The 16,184-nt window shown below is 48.3% G+C and overlaps 1 protein-coding gene across 10 annotated transcripts in view; it reads left to right on the forward strand.

Moving 5' to 3' along the window:
- The window catches only part of LOC129840754 (guanine nucleotide exchange factor DBS-like), a 61,799-nt gene that overhangs the window by 43,541 nt on the left and 2,074 nt on the right, over positions 1-16,184 (forward strand). For 3 of the 10 annotated variants that reach the window (XM_055908909.1, XM_055908910.1, XM_055908914.1), the window contains exons 7-28: positions 117-266; positions 529-653; positions 1,473-1,587; positions 1,931-2,050; positions 3,061-3,252; positions 4,549-4,740; positions 5,004-5,163; positions 6,230-6,371; positions 8,365-8,431; positions 8,591-8,706; positions 8,934-9,096; positions 9,573-9,791; positions 9,939-10,160; positions 10,398-10,569; positions 10,696-10,768; positions 10,868-10,968; positions 11,204-11,296; positions 11,494-11,550; positions 11,783-11,857; positions 13,563-13,643; positions 15,663-15,772; positions 15,902-16,121. In XM_055908909.1, the coding sequence (XP_055764884.1) occupies positions 117-266; positions 529-653; positions 1,473-1,587; positions 1,931-2,050; positions 3,061-3,252; positions 4,549-4,740; positions 5,004-5,163; positions 6,230-6,371; positions 8,365-8,431; positions 8,591-8,706; positions 8,934-9,096; positions 9,573-9,791; positions 9,939-10,160; positions 10,398-10,569; positions 10,696-10,768; positions 10,868-10,968; positions 11,204-11,296; positions 11,494-11,550; positions 11,783-11,857; positions 13,563-13,643; positions 15,663-15,772; positions 15,902-16,121 (2,965 nt within the window). The remainder of the gene's footprint in view (positions 1-116; positions 267-528; positions 654-1,472; positions 1,588-1,930; positions 2,051-3,060; positions 3,253-4,548; positions 4,741-5,003; positions 5,164-6,229; positions 6,372-8,364; positions 8,432-8,590; positions 8,707-8,933; positions 9,097-9,572; positions 9,792-9,938; positions 10,161-10,397; positions 10,570-10,695; positions 10,769-10,867; positions 10,969-11,203; positions 11,297-11,493; positions 11,551-11,782; positions 11,858-13,562; positions 13,644-15,662; positions 15,773-15,901; positions 16,122-16,184) is intronic. The other 7 variants (XM_055908915.1, XM_055908916.1, XM_055908912.1 and 4 more) reach the window with 6 other exon arrangements.

The following is a 16,184-nucleotide window of genomic DNA, read 5'->3' on the forward strand; positions in this document are numbered from 1 at the left end:
GCACTGATCTGAACTCATTCTAAACTGTCCCATTAGTCCGCCCCATCTCAATGGGATGTGTGTGTGTGTTTATAACCAGTGATGACACAATTGGGTTGTGTTTGTCCGGTCCTCAGGCTATCGAGGCCTTTGCTCTGATGGTGAAGACCACGGCACAGACCCTGCAGTCGTTTGGGACGGAGCTGGCCGAAACCGAGCTACCCAACAACGCCCAGGCCACATCCAACCTGCTGGCCACACACACCGAGAAGAAGGGACAGATGAAGGTAAGGGCATGGAGGGACCAAGTCATTAATATGCAGACTATTACCAAAAACTCCATGTTTTAAGTGATAGTGTTGAGGTCAATTCATCTGAAATTCAAGGCACGATTAAACATTCAGTTCCTGATTTGTTCCTGATGTTTGTGTTTCTCAGGGGAAAGATATACTGAAGAACAGACTTTGGCTGTAGCTGAGACTGTATACTCTGTACTGTCCAATGGTAGATCCCTCTAACGGATGTGTCCATGTCCTGTCTCTCTCCCAGGAGGACCTGTGTGTGGCCCTGGGCCAGGGGGGCCGGCTCCTGGAGAGCATCAACGAGCCACTGCAGAGAGAACCTGACTATATAATGAACCAGGACGAACTGGAGAACCTGGCCACCGTGCAGAGGTCAGAGGGGACAGGGGTCAAGGGTCAGGCTTAGAGGTACTCTCATACCTACGAAGTGGTCTAAAGATGTGTTGTTTAGATCATACTAAATCTGTATGTATGCCTCAATCCTAAATTAATGGGAAAGTTTGGCGCCATATCAATTTTAGGGTGAACTGTCCCTTTAATGCTAATGAAGTAGGTTGAGAAAGGGACAGGGTACAGTAGGAACAACAGAGATAGGAAAGAAGACAGAGATATCCTGAGGTCCAACTGGTTATGGAACAGTCAAAATTCATGTTCTCTAGTAACAATGGTGGTGTGTGTCTTGCTAGAAGTTACCTAGAACTCTACTCTCTCATCTCCCACCATGACCCTGAACCTTCTAGGCTGTGTTCTGCCGCGCTGCAGTGAAATCTGCCCCTGTGCCATTCTGGTGTATTTTGGGAGTACAGGGATAGGATGCATAGTGGCAGCACTCACAGCTGCAGAGCAGAATTGGGAGAACAAAGGAAAGAAAGTGCAGTGTTTCATAACCCAAAACATGATGTTGGTTATACTGTAAAGCGCTCTGCTCTTGGAGGAGTAGGTTATGTAAGGGATTTGATTAAACACAGGACTTGGTTTGGTTTCAATGAATAGGTACTTCTGGTTTCACTTAGTGATACTTTGAGATCCAAGCTGAAATACCATTGTTAGCTTTTTTCCTTTGAATCAGGTTCTCCTCTCTATCCTTCATTCCCTTTCCATTTTTCTCCTTTTCTCTCCCTCCATCCATCCATCCATCTCTCTCTCTCCATCCCTACATTTGTCTACCGTTCTTCCTCCATCCGTGTGTAGACTGCTGGGCCAGCTGGATGAGACAGAGACGGCGTTTGATGATTTCTGGGAGAGACACCAGACCAAGCTGGAACAGTGTCTGCAGCTCCGCCATTTTGAATACTACTTCCGTGAGGTGAGGGGAACAGGGACACAGGAGCATCATGGGAGATGTAGTCCCAGTCACTGTTTGTCAATTTGTAGTTTGTGCGTGTGTGTCTGTCTGTCTGTGTGTGTGTAGTATGTGAGTGTGTGTGTTCTGACTCTACCTGTCCCTCACCGTGTGTGTGTGTGTGTGTGTGTGTGTGTGTGTGTGTGTGTGTGTGTGTGTGTGTGTGTGTGTGTGTGTGTGTGTGTGTGTGTGTGTGTGTGTGTGTGTGTGTGTGTGTGTGTGTGTGTGTGTGTGTGTGTGTGTGTGTGTGTGTGTGTGTGTGTGTGTGTGTGTGTGTGTGTGTGTGTGTGTGTGTGTGTGTGTTCAGGTGCGTGCCCAGCTGGATGTGGTGTCAGAGCGGGTAGAGACGTTCTCGGAGGTTGGCATCAGTCCCGCCCATGCAGAACACATCCTACGAGAACTCAACAGCCAGCAGGAGAAAGCCTGCGTAAGACACACACACACACTTCATCCCAATAGCACACGTCATCCTCCCCATACCTCATCAACTTGTCTAACAGATCCAAAACACGATGAGAGAAATGAATGTAGAAACTTGAAATTATGAGATTCCACCAGCTGACATGGGTCGTATCCTGTTTCCGCTCTCGTTGTACCCCAGTACATTATGGACACTGTTCATCTCAATGACAGTATTGACTTTACAGATGACTCACGTACAGTGGACCATACCTCTATTGGTTGGTTCACACATACATTACTGCTGTAGTCCCTATGTGACTAGAAAACATGGCTTGTTGTCATGGATATGACTGTGTATCTAAACATGTACAACACCTGCTACATGTGCTGCTATTATTATCTTGGAGAAATGACATCATATGTCTTGTGCTGCTTCATTCAAGGGGACAGATTGTGTGTGTGTGTGTGTGTGTGTGTGTGTGTGTGTGTGTGTGTGTGTGTGTGTGTGTGTGTGTGTGTGTGTGTGTGTGTGTGTGTGTGTGTGTGTGTGTGTGGTGGTAGTAGAGTGGATGGTGCTACTTCATTCAAGGGGACAGAGTGTGTGTGTGTGTGTGTGTGTGTGTGTGTGTGTGTGTGTGTGTGTGTGTGTGTGTGTGTGTGTGTGTGTGTGTGTGTGTGTGTGTGTGTGTGTGTGTGTGGTGGTAGAGTGGATGGTGCTACTTCTGGTTCTGCACCACAGAAACAGCCTGCTCCCTCGTTCTACATTCTCATCATATATATGGACATGAACTGAATCTACAATGCCTGCGATAAGGCCCAGAACATCCACAGTGAAATCTTTACAGACTGTATACGTTGTGTAAAATGATGAGTTGGCTGTTATGTATAGGTCCTTATTTCAGAGGCAACTAGGAAGTAACATGGATTTAATGGCTTTCCATTATGACTGCTTTGTTCATATTTATTTTGTTTTATTGTGTAGTAGTCGTGTGTGTGTGTGTGTGTTCTCACCTGCCTGTGTGTCTCTCTCTCCAGGATGTGTTGGACTGGGCTCTGGCCCTGGCCACTGAGGGGGATGGGCTGATTGAAAGTGCTCACTACGCTGAGGACTCCATCCTGCCTAAGTGCAGTGAGCTGAGGGCCGTGTGTGATGAGGTCACCTCCTTCCTCAAGACCAAGAAGGTCCTCCTCCTGAGGGCCATGGAGCTGCACCACTGTCTGGAGAAGGTGAGGGCTGGAGGGGGGAAGTAGGGCCATGGAGCTGCACCACTGTCTGGAGAAGGTGAGGGCTGGATGGAAGAAGTAGGTCATGGAGCTGTACCACTGTCTGGAGAAGGTGAGGGCTGGAGGGGAGAAGTAGGGCCATGGAGCTGCACCACTGTCTGGAGAAGGTGAGGGCTGGAGGGGGGAAGTAGGGCCATGGAGCTGCACCACTGTCTGGAGAAGGTGAGGGCTGGAGGGGGGAAGTAGGGCCATGGAGCTGCACCACTGTCTGGAGAAGGTGAGGGCTGGAGGGGAGAAGTAGGGCCATGGAGCTGCACCACTGTCTGGAGAAGGTGAGGGCTGGAGGGGGGAAGTAGGGTCATGGAGCTGCACCACTGTCTGGAGAAGGTGAGGGCTGGAGGGGAGAAGTAGGGTCATGGAGCTGCACCACTGTCTGGAGAAGGTGAGGGCTGGAGGGGGGAAGTACGGTCATGGAGCTGCACCACTGTCTGGAGAAGGTGAGGGCTGGAGGGGGGAAATAGGGTCATGGAGCTGCACCACTGTCTTTAGAAGGTGAGGGCTGGAGGGGGGGAGTAGGGTCATGGAGCTCCACCACTGTCTGGAGAAGGTGAGGGCTGGATGGGAGAAGTAGGGTCATGGAGCTGCACCACTGTCTGGAGAAGGTGAGGGCTGGAGGGGAGAAGTAGGGTCATGGAGCTGCACCACTGTCTGGAGAAGGTGAGGGCTGGATGGGAGAAGTAGGGTCATGGAGCTGCACCACTGTCTGGAGAAGGTGAGGGCTGGAGGGGAGAAGTAGGGTCATGGAGCTGCACCACTGTCTGGAGAAGGTGAGGGCTGGAGGGGGGGGGAAGTAGGGCCATGGAGCTGCACCACTATCTGGAGAAGGTGAGGGCTGGAGGGGAGAAGTAGGGTCATGGAGCTGCACCACTGTCTGGAGAAGGTGAGGGCTGGAGGGGGGGAAGTAGGGCCATGGAGCTGCACCACTGTCTGGAGAAGGTGAGGGCTGGAGGGGGGGAAGTAGGGCCATGGAGCTGCACCACTGTCTGGAGAAGGTGAGGGCTGGAGGGGGGAAGTAGGGTTATGGAAACACTGGCAACCCCTGGTTTAGATGGGGATCAGTAACCGGGTGATTGGTCAATGTAGCCCTCTAGTAGGTGAGAGCTGATTGAATATTTCTGATGTTTGACAAGTGTCAAGGTATACGAGTTAGGGTTTGAGTTCAGCCAGTCAAGGATTCATTCTCCCTCTGACCTGTGGTATAATGAACCCCTCTCTATCTCCCCCTCCCTCCCTCCCTAGGCATCGAGGTGGTGTGAGGAAGGGATCTACCTCCTTGCCTCCCAGCCGGTAGATAGATGTCAGTCTCAGGACGGGGCGGAGGCCGCGCTGCAGGAGCTGGAGAAGTACCTGGACACGGCCGCCCAACACCAGATCACCGACCTCAACGCCATCTGGAGGGACTATGACTCCATCCTCAACCCAGAGCTCAGGGTAGGTGGCGCCCCATGGAGGCACCAGATATACATTACATGAGAAAACATTGTATTTGGTGGGCCAGTTGTTTTGAACACGAGACCTGACCAGGAGGTCGAGATATTTTTCCTCCCCTCTCCACGTGGTCAGGAAAAACTCCTGGCCCCAAGTATAATCAAACGATTGAATAGAGACGAGGAGAGGAAGCTGTTTTTGACTATTGAGCTACACCCTTAAAATGTCAGCATCTAACCCTCCCTCCCCTCTGTGTGTGTTAACAGGAGCAGGTAGAGAAGGTGTTTCAAAAGCAGGTGTCCATGCAGGAGATGTTTGAGAAGAGGAGGGTCAGTTTGAAGAAGCTGGCAGCCAAACAGACACGGCCCGTCCAGCCAGTGGCTCCCAGGCCTGAAGCCATCATCAAGTTCCCCATGTCCCCTCCTGGTGAGTACCACACTCTGCTCCACATGTCACACTGGTCGTCACCATTTGACTCTACCTTTCCCTCCCTGTCTCTCTGGTTCTTTCTCTGTCTTTCCCTCCCTGTCTCTGGTTCTTTCTCTGTCTTTCCCTCCCTGTCTCTCTGGTTCTTTCTCTGTCTTTCCCTCCCTGTCTCTCTGGTTCTTTCTCTGTCTTTCCCTCCCTGTCTCTCTGGTTCTGACTCTACCCTTTCCCTCCCTGTCTCTCTGGTTCTGACTCTACCTTTCCCTCCCTGTCTCTCTGGTTCTGACTCTACCTTTCCCTCCCTGTCTCTCTGGTTCTGACTCTACCCCTTCCCTCCCTGTCTCTCTGGTTCTGACTCTACCTTTCCCTCCCTGTCTCTCTGGTTCTGACTCTACCCCTTCCCTCCCTGTCTCTCTGGTTCTGACTCTACCTTTCCCTCCCTGTCTCTCTGGTTCTGACTCTACCTTTCCCTCCCTGTCTCTCTGGTTCTGACTCTACCTTTCCCTCCCTGTCTCTCTGGTTCTGACTCTACCTTTCCCTCCCTGTCTCTCTGGTTCTGACTCTACCTTTCCCTCCCTGTCTCTCTGGTTCTGACTCTACCTTTCCCTCCCTGTCTCTCTGGTTCTGACTCTACCTTTCCCTCCCTGTCTCTCTGGTTCTGACTCTACCTTTCCCTCCCTGTCTCTCTGGTTCTGACTCTACCTTTCCCTCCCTGTCTCTCTGGTTCTTTCTCTGTCTTTCCCTCCTTCTCTCTGGTTCTGATGGAAAAGGCTATATGGACACTCCTAATATTTTATTTCAGAATAGTTTAAAATTGGGTTAGGGTAGGGGTAAGGGTTTGGTTGAGGTAAGGGTCAGTTTTACATTTTGTTGAGTTGTTTTGCAGGTCAGCAGCAGCCTCTCCTGTTTCTGATCCATTCATTGCCATCTAGTGGCATGTAAGAACTGCACCTTAAACAATATCTCATTCCCCGACAATATATCATTGATTGATTGAAATGACATTTTTGTTGGTTGTTTGAAGTTCAGATGAGTAGTTCTTGTCCCGTCTTTCTGTTTCTTGTAGCTCACAGGAGTCAAGAGACGAGGAATGCAGAGGACAACATCTTGAACGTAGAAAACTGCAGAATAGTGGAGGTCCAGGTGCAGAACGGCGGCAGCAGACACGGCTCTCTGTCTGAGGAGGAGAACCTGGCTGTGCTCCGACGGTAGGGTTAGGGGTCAAAGGTCAATGATGTCATACTATAGCCTGAAATGCCTTAAAATAAATCAATGAACGGCCTCCCGAGTGGCGCAGCGGTCTAAGGCACTGCATCGCAGTGCTTGAAGCGTCACTACAGACCCAGGATCGATCCCAGGCTGTGTCACAAACGGCCGTGACCGGGAGTCCCATAGGGCGGCGCACAATTGGCCCATTGTCGTCCAGGTTAGGGGATGGTTTGGCCGGGGGGACTTTACTTGGCTCATCACTCTCTAGTGACTCCTTGTGACAGGCCGGGCACCTGCAGGCTGACTTCGGTTGTCAGTTGGACAGTGTTTCCTCCAACACATTGGTGCAGCTGGCATCCGGGTTAAGCGGGCAGGTGTTAAGAAGCGCGGTTTGGCGGGTCATGTTCCGGGAGACGCATGACTCGACCTTCACCTCTCCTAACCCCGTTGGGGAGTTGCAACGATGAGACCAGATCAAAATTGGGGAGAAAAAGGGGTTAAAAAAAATATATTAAAAAAACAATATCAATTAATCCTCTTGTGAAACACAATTCAAAAGAGATGGTTAGAAAGATAGTTAGATATTTCATACTTGGTATAGTTTATCAAAATAATAATTAGAGGTTGACCGATTAATTGGAATGGCCGATTAATTTCATAACAATCGGTAATAGGCATTTATGGACACCGATTATGGCCGATTACATTGCACTCCACGAGGAGACTGCGTGGCAGGCTGTGACAACCTGTTATGCGAGTGCAGCAAGGAGCCAAGGTAAGGTGCTAGCTAGTATTAATCTTATCTTATAAAAAACAATCAATCTTAACATAATCACTAGTTAACTACACATGGTTGATGATATTACTAGTTTATCTAGCGTGTCCTGCGTTGCATATAATCGATGTGGTGCCTGTTAATTTATTATTGAATCACAGCCTACTTCTCCAAACGGGTGATTTAACTTGGGAAATTGTGTCACTTCTCTTGCGTTCTGTGCAAGCGGAGTCAGGGTATATGCAGCAGTTTGGGCCGCCTGGCTCGTTGCGAACTGTGTGAAGACCATTTCTTCCTAACAAAGACCGTAATTAATTTGCCAGAATTGTACATAATTATGACATAACATTGAAGGTTGTGCAATGTAACAGCAATATTTAGAATTAGGGATGCCACCCGTTAGATAAAATACGGAACGGTTCCGTATTTCACTGAAAGAATAAACGTTTTGTTTTCGAAATGATAGTTTCCAGATTTGACCATATTAATGACCTAAGGCTCGTATTTCTGTGTGTTATTATGTTATAATTAAGTCTATGATTTGATAGAGCTGTCTGACTGAGCGGTGGTAGGCAGCAGCAGGCTCGTAAGCATTCATTCAAACAGCACTTTCCTGCATTTGCCAGCAGCTCTTCTCTGTGCTTCAAGCATTGCGCTGTTTATGACTTCAAGCCTATCAACTCCCGAGATTAGGCTGGCAATACTAAAGTACCTATTAGAACATCCAATAGTCAAAGGTATATGAAATACAAATGGTATAGAGAGAAATAGTCCTATAATAACTACAACCTAAAACTTCTTAACTGGGAATATTTAAGACTCGTGTTAAAAGGAACCACCAGCTTTCATATGTTCTCATGTTCTGAGCAAGGAACTTAAACGTTAGCTTTTTTACATGGCACATATTGCACTTTTTCTTTCTTCTCCAACACTTTGTTTTTGCATTATTTAAACCAAATTGAACATGTTTCATTATTTATTTGAGATTAAATTGATTTTATTGATGTATTATATTAAGTTAAAATAAGTGTTCATTCAGTATTGTTGTAATTGTCATTATTACAAATATATACATAAAAATCGGCCGATTAATCGGTATCGGCTTTTTTTGGTCCTCCAATAATCGGTTTCGGCTTTGAAAAATCATAATTGGTCGACCTCTAATAATAATACATTATGTTGATGTTAAATAGAATGTTGTTGTTCTGTTCCTACAGACATGTAATGAACGAGCTGTTGGAGACTGAGAGGGCGTATGTAGAGGAGCTACTCTGTGTACTGCAGGTGTGTCACTTCTGACCACTAGAGGTCGCCACTTCTTCACTTACTGTCCTAAAAGTAGTAATATATATATTTATATGTTTTTGTTGAAAATGGACTTATCATAGATGTGCATTTTCAGATTGTCCTGTGTTAACATTTTAGTATGTGTTGTTATTCCAGGGTTATGCTGCAGAGATGGACAACCCAGCCATGGCCCACCTCCTCCCCAGTGCGCTGCTCAACAGGAAGGATGTCCTGTTTGGGAACATGCCAGAGATCTACCAGTTCCACAAGAGGTGACTTTTACTCCACTGCAACACCCATGTTACATAATGTTTACTGAGAAATGTCCTGTCATTGTGAACAGCTGTTACAGAAGAGGCACATTCATTCAACCATATCGATTTATAGGGACCAATTTCAACAATATTTAATTTGGTTAACATTACCTCAAGCCCCCCACTGCTTCCCAACCTCGGTAGTACTAACCTGTATCCCGCTGTCTGTCTGTGTCTCTCATCAGGACATTCCTCAGGGAGCTGGAGACCTACACAGACATCCCTGAGCTGGTGGGACGCTGTTTCCTGGAGAGGATGGGCGACCTGCAGATCTATGAGAAGTACTGTCAGAATAAACCTCGCTCCGAGAGCTTGTGGAGACAGTGCTCCGACTGCGCCTTCTTCCAGGTAACCTTTCACCTTTCTTCCAGGTAACCTTTCACCTTTCTTCCAGGTAACCTTTCACCTTCTTCCAGGTAACCTTTCACCTTTCTTCCAGGTAACCTTTCATCTTTCTTCCAGGTAACCTTTCACCTTCTTCCAGGTAACCTTTCACCTTTCTTCCAGGTAACCTTTCACCTTTCTTCCAGGTAACCTTTCACCTTTCTTCCAGGTAACCTTTCACCTTTCTTCCAGGTAACCTTTCACCTTTCTTCCAGGTAACCTTTCACCTTTCTTCCAGGTAACCTTTCACCTTTCTTCCAGGTAACCTTTCACCTTTCTTCCAGGTAACCTTTCACCTTTCTTCCAGGTAACCTTTCACCTTTCTTCCAGGGCCCTCAGTGTATCTTGGATAGGATCCTCAAGCTCAGTTTACTGTAAGCTTGTAAAAAAAAATATCAAAAAATACATGTATTGACGTGTGATTGTTTGTTTTTACGAAGGAGTGCCAGAGAAAGTTGGAACACAAACTGGGGTTGGACTCGTACCTCCTCAAGCCAGTCCAGAGGATAACCAAATACCAGCTGATACTGAAGGAGTTACTGAAGTACAGTAAGGGCTGTGAGGGTTCAGAGGACCTGCAGGAGGCGCTGTCCTCCATCCTGGGGATCCTGAAGGCCGTCAACGACTCCATGCACCTCATCGCCATCACAGGATATGAGGTCAGCTAACCACGACACCCCTAATCTCCTCATGCTTTAGGGTGGAGAGGAAAAAGTTACCCAACCGTGTAACATCTTCTGTACCACAGACAACGCTCAGTTATTTTTCCTACTTGTGATTGATTGTGTTAATGTATTGATCCCCAGGGGAGCCTGACGGAGCTGGGCAGGCTGCTGATGCAGGGGTCGTTCAGCGTGTGGACGGAACACAAGAAAGGTCACGCTAAGGTCAAGGACCTGGCCCGCTTCAAGCCCATGCAGAGACACCTGTTCCTGCATGAAAAAGCCTTGCTCTTCTGTAAGAGACGGGAGGAGAATGGGGAGGGTTACGAGAAAGCCCCGTCCTACAGCTTCAAACACTCCCTCAACGTGAGTCTGTTAATGTCTGGCTGGCTGGCTCACTGTCTGGGGGAGGGTTACGAGAAAGCCCCCTCGTACAGCTTCAAACACTTCCTCAATGTCCTGACTGACTTTCTGGCAGTCTGGCTGGCTGGCTGGCTGGCTGGCTGTCTGGCTGGCTCTCCTTTGAATTTTACTTGGATCTTTAGTATGTTATGAGTTCAACAGTGATATAAAAGTGTAATATTCTTTGGTTCTCTCAAACAGATGAGTGCGGTGGGCATCACGGAGAGCGCCAAGGGTGACAACAAGAAGTTTGAGATCTGGTGTAATTCCAGAGAGGAGGTGTTTATCGTCCAGGCTGCGACACCTGAGATCAAAACATCTTGGTTGAACGAGATCAGGAAGGTTCTGACTGGCCAGCTGAAGGCCTGCAGGGGTAAGATGGGGGATCTGCGGCATTACAGACACACGCACACACATTCCAGAGTTGATACACATCTGGATGCTAACTTCTCTGTTGTTGTGTCTGTGTTCTGTTAGTAACTGTGATGATTTGTTCCAGAATCTAGTCAAAAGAAGGCGTCAGACACAATGTCTCCCAGTCCAACCAGCAACAGCCCACCGATCTGTCTCAGGTCAGATTTTACAGAGAGACCATGGCTAGAGCCAGTTAGAGAGAAGGAATCAACATGGTTGGTTCTTCTCTTTTTCACCTGTTTGTTTCTCCCTCTTAGTCCATTTAGGAACTGTCAGAAGAGCGTGAAGAAGGGAGAAGAGAAGAAGACAGATGCTGTCTTCTCTGACCCCAACTCCCCCTCCTCCCCAAAACACAAAGGTGAGTTGCCCTATTTTGTTGAGTAAAGAAAATGTTTTTTACTTCTATCATGACAAGAAAGCAAACTTCTGTTGCAGTTTTAGTGACCCCCCTCGTCTGGTTAGGTAGCCAAGCCGTCCTTGAATCTTTTCCTACTTCCTTGTTCCTCCTTTAATCTGAGCTTTCTTTCTCTTCCTCTTCAAACCACTTTACTCTGTCTCTCCTTCCTGTCCCTCTTTCTCTACCGTGGTTGTAGAGGAGACAGTCACCAGTCCCACCACTGACAGGGCATCAGTGGCTAAAAAGCGTTTTACCCTTCAAGGCTTCAGCAATCTGAAGAGTCAGAAAGGTAACACTAGTGTCCTGGAGGCAGCCCCCATGTTGTCGTCATCATATATGGCAAAGATATGTTCTCCATTTTGAAGTCAACCCCAAGCTCTCTTAACCTACCCCCCTGATATGATTTTAGACAGGACACATCCTTTCCAGTAGTCGACTGCATCAGGGCTTTTAAAGACTGATATTTTGGCATGCTTTCCTTTGCAGAATTTCTTCACCCTGCTGGTAAAAGTCTGACATTACCAATGGTATTCTCTCAACCAGGTATACTACAGTATAGTTTGCGGTTAATACATCAAATATTAGAATTAGTGTCTGTTTTAGTGGGCCTGTCCCCCAGCCTCATTATTTAGATTTCTCCAATAGTATTAGCAAGTAGCTAATTAATCTAGTCAGTTTCAGGAAGCTCTTCCCTCTCTCACAGCTGTTTTTCTATTGCTCTCTTTATTATTTCTCTCTGTTTCCTTCTCTTCTGTCTCTGTTCTTCGGCCGACAGGATCCCTCCTTAGCCCTGACCATAAAGCCAAACGCCACGAGATTAAGAGTGACCCAACTCCCTTTGGGTGTAAAGGTATTCTATCTAGTCCATATCATACCTGTGTTTGACTCTGTAGTGTAGTCATCCATCCATCCTGACCCTCCCTCACAGTAGTCATCCATCCTGACCCTGCCTCACTGTAGTCATCCATCCATCCTGACCCTCCCTCACTGTAGTCATCCATCCATCCTGACCCTCCCTCACAGTAGTCATCCATCCTGACCCTGCCTCACAGTAGTCATCCATCCTGACCCTGCCTCACAGTAGTCATCCATCCTGACCCTGCCTCACAGTAGTCATCCATCCTGACCCTGCCTCACAGTAGTCATCCATCCTGACCCTGCCTCACAGTAGTCATCCATCCTGACCCTGCCTCACTGTAGTCATCCATCCTGACCCTGCCTCACAGTAGTCATCCATCCTGACCCTGCCTCACAGTAGTCATCCATCCTGACCCTGCCTCACAGTAGTCATCCATCCTGACCCTGCCTCACAGTAGTCATCCATCCTGACCCTGCCTCACAGTAGTCATCCATCCTGACCCTGCCTCACAGTAGTCATCCATCCATCCTGACCCTGCCTCACTGTAGTCATCCATCCTGACCCTGCCTCACTGTAGTCATCCATCCATCCTGACCCTCCCTCACTGTAGTCATCCATCCATCCTGACCCTCCCTCACAGTAGTCATCCATCCTGACCCTGCCTCACAGTAGTCATCCATCCTGACCCTGCCTCACAGTAGTCATCCATCCTGACCCTGCCTCACAGTAGTCATCCATCCTGACCCTGCCTCACAGTAGTCATCCATCCTGACCCTGCCTCACAGTAGTCATCCATCCTGACCCTGCCTCACAGTAGTCATCCATCCTGACCCTGCCTCACAGTAGTCATCCATCCTGACCCTGCCTCACAGTAGTCATCCATCCATCCTGACACTCCCTCACTGTAGTCATCCATCCATCCTGACACTCCCTCACAGTAGTCATCCATCCTGACCCTCCCTCACTGTAGTCATCCATCCATCCTGACACTCCCTCACTGTAGTCATCCATCCTGACCCTGCCTCACAGTAGTCATCCATCCTGACCCTGCCTCACAGTAGTCATCCATCCTGACCCTGCCTCACAGTAGTCATCCATCCATCCTGACACTCCCTCACTGTAGTCATCCATCCTGACCCTGCCTCACAGTAGTCATCCATCCTGACCCTGCCTCACAGTAGTCATCCATCCTGACCCTGCCTCACAGTAGTCATCCATCCATCCTGACACTCCCTCACTGTAGTCATCCATCCTGACCCTCCCTCACTGTAGTCATCTCAGCACCATGTCAACTCCCCATCATCCCAAAATATATCTCTGTGTGACCATCATGCAAGCATTATTTGAGTAAACTGGAGAGGGAATGAATTGTGGTAGATCAATGTAAGACATTCAGCCACCACAGCCCGCTGAGTGCATTGGTACTGTCTAGCTAAAGACACTGGACTGACGAGGGACTGCAACATGGAGATGAACCAGATAAGAGAATTCAAATTTGACGATCGTTGACACAGAAGATGCAACAATGTCTTGTTTTAAACAAGTGAAAGATCTATGAAAGCCTTGTTGGCCTGAAAGGCCTTTGTAAGACAGTTTGATGGATGAGTCAACCTACACCTGTGTACTTCAAAGCCACCTGAGTGGCAGACACAGCGTTCACCTGGACGATGTTGCTGACTGCTCTTCTTCTCCTCAGAGCCTGGTCAGACTCCTCACATCACTCTGAGCAGGGCCAAGTGGCTCAGCACCTCTAGTCTCTTACAGGCCAAAAGGAGAGGTAGTGTGACAACATGCCTGGGAGGAACACGCTGCTGCACTGTGTGGTTGGCCTGGACCCTGCTCTGCTTCTTCCACACACCCCCCCCAACACATAGTCACAAATCACTAGCTTGTTCCACAATCACAGACAAATCTTCTCTCTGAGATTTGCTGTTGAATATCTGTGTGATATTCACAGCCGGAAAATACTGATTTGGGTTGTTTGTTTACCGTAAGGCAAACTGTGTGTCTCTCTCTGTGGCATGTGTTGTCGTGTTGGTTGCTGTGTGTCTCTCTCTGTGGCATGTGTTGTCGTGTTGGTTGCTGTGTGTCTCTCTCTGTGGCATGTGTTGGTTGCTGTGTGTCTCTGTGGCATGTGTTGTCGTGTTGGTTGCTGTGTGTCTCTCTCTGTGGCATGTGTTGTCGTGTTGGTTGCTGTGTGTCTCTCTCTGTGGCATGTGTTGGTTGCTGTGTGTCTCTGTGGCATGTGTTGTCGTGTTGGTTGCTGTGTGTCTCTCTCTGTGGCATGTGTTGTCGTGTTGGTTGCTGTGTGTCTCTCTCTGTGGCATGTGTTGTCGTGTTGGTTGCTGTGTGTCTCTCTCTGTGGCATGTGTTGGTTGCTGTGTGTCTCTCTCTGTGGCATGTGTTGTCGTGTTGGTTGCTGTGTGTCTCTCTCTGTGGTATGTGTTGTCGTGTTGGTTGCTGTGTGTCTCTCTCTGTGGCATGTGTTGTCGTGTTGGTTGCTGTGTGTCTCTCTCTGTGGCATGTGTTGGTTGCTGTGTGTCTCTCTCTGTGGCATGTGTTGGTTGCTGTGTGTCTCTGTGGCATGTGTTGTCGTGTTGGTTGCTGTGTGTCTCTCTCTGTGGCATGTGTTGGTTGCTGTGTGTCTCTCTCTGTGGCATGTGTTGGTTGCTGTGTGTCTCTGTGGCGTGTGTTGTCGTGTTGGTTGCTGTGTGTCTCTCTCTGTGGCATGTGTTGTCGTGTTGGTTGCTGTGTGTCTCTCTCTGTGGCATGTGTTGTCGTGTTGGTTGCTGTGTGTCTCTCTCTGTGGCATGTGTTGGTTGCTGTGTGTCTCTCTCTGTGGCATGTGTTGTCGTGTTGGTTGCTGTGTGTCTCTCTCTGTGGCATGTGTTGTCGTGTTGGTTGCTGTGTGTCTCTCTCTGTGGCATGTGTTGTCGTGTTGGTTGCTGTGTGTCTCTCTCTGTGGCATGTGTTGTCGTGTTGGTTGCTGTGTGTCTCTCTCTGTGGCATGTGTTGTCGTGTTGGTTGCTGTGTGTCTCTCTCTGTGGCATGTGTTGTCGTGTTGGTTGCTGTGTGTCTCTCTCTCTGTGGCATGTGTTGTCGTGTTGGTTGCTGTGTGTCTCTCTCTCTGTGGCATGTGTTGTCGTGTTGGTTGCTGTGTGTCTCTCTCTCTGTGGCATGTGTTGTCGTGTTGGTTGCTGTGTGTCTCTCTCTGTGGCATGTGTTGTCGTGTTGGTTGCTGTGTGTCTATGTTTCTGACGGATCACAATGCATTGATCTAGGTCTCACTGGATGCTAGGACTCCACGTCTGTTCTTCTTGGTTATTCAATCATGTTCTTTGGGTTCTAATCTGGTTCTTGTGGTTCTGGATTTACAGTGTACTCTGTCAATGGATGTGTTTGCATCAAGTTCTCACCACACACGTCACCTATCACTGTACATATCACCTTGTCTTGTGTACGATTGTGTTAGTGTCCACTCTTCCTTTCCTCTTGAGTGTCACTCCCTTTCTCTAGTTTGACAAACTATCCTCCATGTTGGGATCAAACATTCCATGACAATAACGTTCTCTAAATTGCAATCTATCTTGGATGTGTCTTGGAATTTTTGGTGCCACTGTTATTAAATCTTTATCTAGATATCAAATCGAGTTTGCTGAATTCTATTACTCTCCTTCTCTCTTTCCTACTCTCCTTCTCTCTTTCCTACTCTCCTTCTCTCTTTCCTACTCTCCTCTCTTTCCTACTCTCCTTCTCTCTTTCCTACTCTCCTTCTCTCTTACCCTCCTCCCCCTAGGTTGGAACAAGGCCTCTTTCTCCATGGACGTGCCAGAAGTGCATGATGGGTACTCCAGCGCCGAGGACCCCATGAACTCTGACCCTGAGGATGAGGGAGGCAGGAAGCTGGTGAGTCATGGTCGCCAACATGTCTACAACATGTTATGAATGTTACTTGTTATTCCTTAGCAACACACATAGTAACATGACACACTGGACGCAAACATATGAACTTTGCCCTTTACCCTGTGACCCCAGGCTGTCGGCGACAGGTTCACAGTGGTGGCAGACTATGAGAAGGAGAAAGGAGGTCCTCAGGACCTGTCAGTGAAGAGTGGAGACATGGTGCAGCTCATTAAAGAGGGAGATGACGGACAGTGGTTTGTTAGAAACATGGGGAGCAACAAAGATGGCTGGGTAGCAGCAGCCAACCTTCTCACCCTCATCACAGAGTCCTCGCAGTCCCTCTGCAGCTCAGGTACACTGGCTCCGTCTGTCTGTCTGCCTCTTTCTCTTCAGTCTCTCTCTCGGTTTGTGCAAG

This window comes from Salvelinus fontinalis, chromosome 41 (assembly GCF_029448725.1).
Source record: "Salvelinus fontinalis isolate EN_2023a chromosome 41, ASM2944872v1, whole genome shotgun sequence".
Taxonomy (NCBI): Eukaryota; Metazoa; Chordata; class Actinopteri; order Salmoniformes; family Salmonidae; genus Salvelinus; species Salvelinus fontinalis.